This window comes from Apodemus sylvaticus, chromosome 15 (genome assembly GCF_947179515.1).
Source record: "Apodemus sylvaticus chromosome 15, mApoSyl1.1, whole genome shotgun sequence".
Classification (NCBI taxonomy): Eukaryota; Metazoa; Chordata; class Mammalia; order Rodentia; family Muridae; genus Apodemus; species Apodemus sylvaticus.
The window spans coordinates 34,255,057-34,262,163 of NC_067486.1; the positions used below are offsets into that span (position 1 = coordinate 34,255,057).

Sequence of the window (7,107 nt, forward strand, 5' to 3'; positions counted from 1 at the left end):
AATATGACTTAAACACACTATATATATCTAAAAAAATACAGAAGCCAGAGAGTACTGGTTAATTACTACTTATTTTATTAGTACATCTATATCTAAAACTTGATGTAAACTGCTCCTGTTATATGTTTGATTTCTTTTTTCGGCCTGTTGTTTATTCATCTGCTAATCACAAATCTAATTTCTAAACAAAGGGAAGTGGAATGTTCAGTTTTGAAACTGAACTGCCTTCCTTGTAAGATGTGGCATCAGTTGAGGGTAAGGCAAGGCCCTGTGTGTCCAGTGCAGAGCGAGCTTCTGAGCTGCGCCTCCCCGGGCTTTGCCTGCCATTGTTAACAGGAACTTTTTTTTTGAATTTTTATGTACACTTAACATATCATTTAATTTTCAGCTTTTTGCAACCTAGCTCTTTCCCTACAAGTGATTCCCCTGTAGGCTTTTCCATTTGGTTACATTTTATCCCTGTTTTAATGGAATTTTTTTCCGCCTAAGACTATTTATTACTAATGGGATTTTGTTGCCCTACTTAGGTTGCAATGGTACCCTTTTCTCTTTTATAATTGAGTAGCTATCATGTAGTCATCAGTTACTTTGTGGATAATGATGATCAAGTAGTTTTTAACTTCTTTAAATTTTTTCAAAGCCAAAATGATTTTTCTCCTTAGGAATGCCAGAACCACCTCCGTAGATATGGAAATGTGAATCTGGAACTGGTGACTCGAATCATTAAAGATGGTGGCCCCTGGGAAGATCCAGTGTTGCAAGCTGTTCTTAAAGCCCAGCCAGCATCCCAGGAGACAGGTACTTCACGGAGGCAACACCATAACCATTTCCTTTCTAACTTGGCCAAAAGTGCTTCTTGATACCAGCTTTGTTCCATTTCTTTCTAGTAATGGTACTGTGGCTGTTGACATATTTACTGGGTATTACAGAATATCTATTGCATTAGAGTTCTATGAATGTTGGAGCTCTGAATTTATTTTACCCATTACTATGGTAATATATTCTTGTGCTTATATTCTATAGTTAATCCAGTGCCATGTGTACAGTAATTAGTTAATAATGATGATTAGTGTGTGAATTGTCATTCACACAGTGCTGTAACTGATAAAGAATAAGTAAATTTCAAATATGATAGAACAGCATTTCCCAAACTAATTGTTTTGTGTCATTCTTTCATTATTTTACATCCTTTGACATCAGCTCCTGTCATACTGACAGACAGTACACTCTTTGAAAGCCAAAATTCTTTATTGAAGCAGGAGGTCCTGTTCTCTAATCTAACCTGTTAATGTTATTAACCCTTTAGTTCCCATATTATTAAAAATGTCCTGCCGGGCGGTGGTGGCTCACGCCTTTAATCCCAGCACTTGGGAGGCAGAGGCAGGCAGATCTCTGAGTTCGAGGCCAGCCTGGTCTACAGAGTGAGTTCCAGGTCAGCCGGGCTACACAGAGAAACCCTGTCTCGAAAAACAACAAAAAAACAAAAAACAAAAAAAAAAAAATGTCCTGAGTTCTAGGATATATGGATCACCAAAACTTAGCCTATAAGCTTAACCATAGTGTATAAGCACACAAAAATGTAGAAAAGCCACAGACAAGCTCTTCTAACTTGGGAACAGTTAATTAGCATGCATTGAACATATAAAGATATTCCCGTTTGCAACAGGTTAAGACATGTAGTGTGTGGAGAAGGGACTATTATGCTGGGCTTAAGACCAAACCAGCTCTATACCAAGGTGGAGCATAACAGGCAAACAAGGGGAGCTGCTGCTCGATGTGAACATTGCAAGGACAGTTGGAAAGGAGAAAGACTTGCTTACTGATGAAAATTATAAAGAATAAATAAATTATGGGAAAGAATAAGGGCCATTGTGAGAGGAAACAAGGAAATGTGGCTAGAGAAGATAGGGTGGGTAGCATCCAAAGAGCCACAAATGGAAGAAGCCAGGAGCAAGTGTGGTGGCTCAGAAGGTAAGAAAGGCACTTGCTGTACATGTTTGTTAATCGAATAACACACACACACACACACACACACACACACACACACACACACACACACACATAATAATAATAATAATAATAATAATAATGATTTTTTTAAAAAAATTTTTTAAGAGGACAGGAGAGAAGAAACTTTATTAGGCTTTTAAGGGAGTGTTTAGGCTTTTGTTGAGTAGGAACTAGAACAGAGTTGCTGTGAAGGCTGATGGCTCTTCAGGTTCCTTTTATAACTACACTAGAATTCCTCACTTTGGGTCTCGTTAATATAGATGATTCTTCTCTGGGTAGTAGTCGTTATGGTAAAATTCAGACTGAAAAAAATTTTTTGCATCAAATCCAAGTCATTGTTTACTCACCATACATTTTAAACAGAAGTAAATGTAAGTAAAATGTTTAAGTCAAAATAAAATATAGTCCATCAACACTTCAGTAGCTATTGGTGAAATATAAATAATTAAAAATTTTTGGATTTAAAAAGCATAAAATATAGGTTCCACTTCAGTCTCTGCCACTTAATAATATCTTTGTCATTGGGCAAGTCATTTAATCTCTAATAAAACAAATAGCATAGAATCTGTCATAAGGTTGTTGTTGGGTTTAAATAAACTTACATAGTTAAATGTGTTTGTATATTATGAAAATAAAAGTAATCACAAATTAATAATTATCCTTAGTGATGTATAAACACATTAGACCTCGTGACACAATTTTGCATTAATATTTATTCATGATTCAGGTTTTTCATTAACTTAGCTTACATTTCTCTACAGTTAATCTGATTTAATGTGATTTTAATGTACTAGCTTAGCATTCAGTCTCTTATAATAATGAAAATATTAGACCACCAGGAGCAAAAATGTGTAATCTTAGGCTAGAGGTACATTTTAGATTTGCTATTTGAAACATTCTAATGTACTGATGAACTAAAAGAATATCTAATTCTGATTTTTACCTCCATTCTAAACTATGAAGAAATCAACTAGAATTTCATGAGCACTATTTTGAAGCTTTATTTTCATTTATCAGCGATCTTAAATGAATATTCAAAAATATAAGTTTTCCTGTGGAACATGTTATTTATATAATCTAATGAAATATGATGTTTTAGTTGTAAAGTTTAAAAAAAAGTTTCGATGCTTTTTAAGCATAATAATGTTTTCTTTTTAATATAGTGAACAAATACTTAAGTTCTGAAAATCCACTGTTCTTTGAACTACGTGCCAGATACCTAATTGCCTGTGAACGCATACCCGAAGCAATGGCTCTTATTAAATCTTGTATAAATCACCCTGAAATCAGTAAAGACTTGTACTTCCATCAAGCACTCTTCACCTGTCTGTTCATGTCACCTGTAGAAGATCAGCTATTCCGTGAGGTATCATTTGAGACTTTTTTCCTATTACATTTAACTGTCCTAAAAACAAAACAAAACCTTACTATTACTCAATTGTTTTGCAGTAATAACAAGGATTTAGAGATCACATCATCTAAATGTATTTACTTGTGACTATTCTTTTAAGTTCATGTGACTTAAAATCTGATAGTAACATGGTTAATATAATTTACTTACTAAACTTTTCGTATGACACAGGAAAAAAACTGAGAAATATTATGATTTTTCCCCTTAAAGTGCTAAGAAGTTAAATGCTCATGTTTATTTTGCTTTTTACAATAAAAGGACTTCTTTCCTAACCTGAATTTTACTTAAGGGCATTAATGGCCTTTCATTGTGAAATGCAGGTGCTGTACTTAATACAGTGTATAACTGTAAAAGAGACTAGAAATCTATCAGTACTTGCAAGTATCCTAAACAGAAACCACAACTAGAGGTATTATATGTTTTTGATGATAGGAACTGACTCTTCCTTTCTTCTTACAGCATTTGTTGAAAACTGATTGTAAGAGTGGAATTGATATCATCTGTAACACTGAAAAAGAAGGCAAGACTTTGCTAGCCTTACAACTCTGTGAATCCTTTCTTATTCCACAGCTCCAGAATGGGGACATGTACTACATATGGTAAGTGTTTCTGATGCATAATTTGAAATGGAAAAATGGTAAACTAAAGGAGGATTGATTAGTAGAGTTTGAACTATATGTTTTCCTTACTGGTGTTTGAAGGTGTTCAACTACTTTTTAAAATCAGCATAGTTTTTATTATTTTTTAATTATGTGTGTGTATATTAATATGTACATGTGAGTGCAGATGCTGTTGGAAGCCAGAAGAGGGCATCAGATCCTCTAGTGTTCGTCAGCCATCCAACATGGATATTAGCAACTGAACTAGTATCTTCTATAATAGCAGTACAAGCTCTTCTCTGCAGCCCCTATAGTTGCTTTTATGTTTTTGTTATTATTGTTGTTGTTATACTGAAAAAAATCTTGGGACACGTATATATTTTGTATACTAAGTCCTACCCACCCCCACCTGCAATTTAACAAAGAGACAGGAGGGAAATTAAACTTTTATGAGCTAAGAGTTAAAAAAAAAAAAACAAAATAAAACTTTTGAGTGTAAAGAATGTCCATTTAAAAATCTTTATTTTAATATTGTTTTGGAACAAGTTGGGAAAATAAACATGTATACATTTGTAATATAATCATTTGTAAAATATTAAATGGATTATCTCATGGTTTCCAGCTATCATTTTGTTTTAAAATGTGTTGCAGAGTTAGGCCATACATTCTTTAATATAATTGGTCTATTTTGCTTCTTTTCCTCCATCACAATTTTATTAAAACTTTCCTTATTTCTAATGTTCACCGCCATCTTTTATGTGTATACTTTTTCTTACTAAATTCCTCAGGAGGATTTCAATATTTAAGAATACAATAGCTATGAGATCGTCTGAATGGGACAGTAGCTTAGCTATAGAACAGTTCCCTGGCATCTATGAAACAACAGTAATACACCAAAACCAAAACAGATTTTCAACTAACAAAAATGTATTAATCAAATGTTATTTCTTGGTATCTTAAGGTTATATAGAATCTATGTAGGAAGCTAGTGACTTATTAAAGTTGAGTACATACCAGGCAGTTCACTAGAGATGTCTTTAAAGATAGTCAATAAAGGTAAGCAAACATTAGCTTTTTTATTTTTTAAATGTCAGTTACTGTCTCCATCATACATTGTGTTACTGAGGAGATAGGTGTTCACGAATTACTAACTGGAAAATATGATTGATAAAATATATACAAGCTTAACAAGCATCTCAGGAAATAGGTGTGTTGGGAGATTGAAAACCAAAATGACTGAGTAGTAGCAAACACAATGTTGTTTCCTAACTGGAACAGTGATAGTCATTTTTAAAAATTTAATAATATAGAGTATTGGAGTCATGAATTTTTTAAACTTAATATTTTTTCCTCCTTCACTTCACACTCTTGCTCCATCTTGCTCCAGCCCACTCGCTCTGGCCTCCGTGCTCTCCCTGCTCACTCCAGCCCAAAGTTTTTTTGTTTCTCATTACAGGCAGTTGTGAGCCACCATGTGGTTGCTTGGATTTGAACTCATGACCTCCAGAAGAGCAGTTGGTGCTCTTAAACCGCTGAGTCATCTCTCCAGCCCAAGTCATGAATTTTTAAACTGAATGATGTTTGTTATTCTGTCTTGGCCTAGAGTACTTTTTGATTGTTACATTTCTTGTCTTTCTACAAGCAGAGTTGTATTTACATGATGTTACATGTAAAATGAAGAAAGTCCAGTGTCTAGTCAGCTCAACTCCACTTACATATCATGGGCTCACAAGACATACATAGTAAATCTATTTTGGAAAAAACAAAGTTGCCACCAAATATTTTAGTCATTCCAAATTATGATGCTTTATGTAAGTTTTAGGGTCTATGGGCAGATTTCCTTATGAGGTGTATCCTTATGCTTTCACTTTACTTGAAAAGCCACTGCCTATATTTGTCCTTGTTCATCCTTGGCCATTTATTAGGAAAGAATCTACCTGTGAATGCTTTAAGTGCTCTATAGTTTGTCTGTTCAAAAGTATAGTATGTTCACAGAAAAGCACATGCTCTACAGATAATGTTAAGGATACAGTTTTAAAATTAGTACTATATGTTTACATTTTAAAATTACTTTTAGTATCTTAATAGAAAGAAAATATTCTAAAATATTGGTTTCAAATTTGCAAGTAGTATGTTTACTGTTCTAGCTGGCAATAGGACCTGGGGAAATGGAGCCAAAATAACAAGGCAGACCAAAGCCTTTTATAACTAACAGCAAACCTTATTCAGAGCATCAGACAATTTATACTCTGAGGATTAAGAGGAATCAAATGAGTAAAGTGTAGAATCACAAGGGCAAGCCACATGTGGAGCATGTGGCAAAAACCATGATTTTCCATAGAGGAATATAAACAATAGCCACTTGAAGGAATAATGGAAGTAAACTCACTCCTATCTATTACACCTGAGTGGGGCATGGAGACACATTTCAAGAACAAGTCCAAGACACTGAAGTAACAAGACTCAGTTTTCTTGGTGTTTTCTCACAAGCACTCAGAGTTCTCTCTTTACTCCATTCTTGGATGGTATTCTGATGATGGTATATAAAGGTCACAAGTGCGTGTTTTAAAGTTATAACATCAGTACTTGAATATGAAATTAGAACTGATTCAACACTATGAATTTCTTAGGTATGTCAGCATAACTTTAGAAATCAATACTATCAATGCAAGATTATGTAGTTTTTATTTTTCTCTTTTAACTATTATTAATCTCAAAGGTAGCACAGGGTGCATATACATGTATAACTACCTTATGTATAGCCTTGCTAGGATAGTATAGAATCAGGCAAAAGAAATCAATGCCTGTACTTATATTTTGATATATGTCTTTTTCTCATTATAGGGAGTTGATTTTCCTATGGAGTAAACTACAGCTTAAATCTAATCCTTCAAAACAAGTGTTTGTAGATCAATGTTACCAACTTTTAAGAACAGCAACTAATGTGAGAGTCATATTTCCTTTTATGAAAATCATTAAAGATGAGGTAAATATATTTATTGTTTCAGTTTTTAGATTTTTAATGTTGCTTTCTCTGTTACAATCCTTTCTCTTCAGCTTCAAATATTCAACATGGCACAAGTTGGA

At 33.8% G+C, this 7,107-nt stretch overlaps 1 protein-coding gene across 1 annotated transcript in view; it reads left to right on the forward strand.

Annotated features, from left to right (window-relative positions):
- The window catches only part of Znf654 (zinc finger protein 654), an 81,307-nt gene that overhangs the window by 68,268 nt on the left and 5,932 nt on the right, over positions 1-7,107 (forward strand). The window contains exons 4-7 of the mRNA XM_052158913.1: positions 663-798; positions 3,174-3,376; positions 3,881-4,020; positions 6,865-7,006. Coding sequence (XP_052014873.1) covers positions 663-798; positions 3,174-3,376; positions 3,881-4,020; positions 6,865-7,006 — 621 coding nt within the window. The remainder of the gene's footprint in view (positions 1-662; positions 799-3,173; positions 3,377-3,880; positions 4,021-6,864; positions 7,007-7,107) is intronic.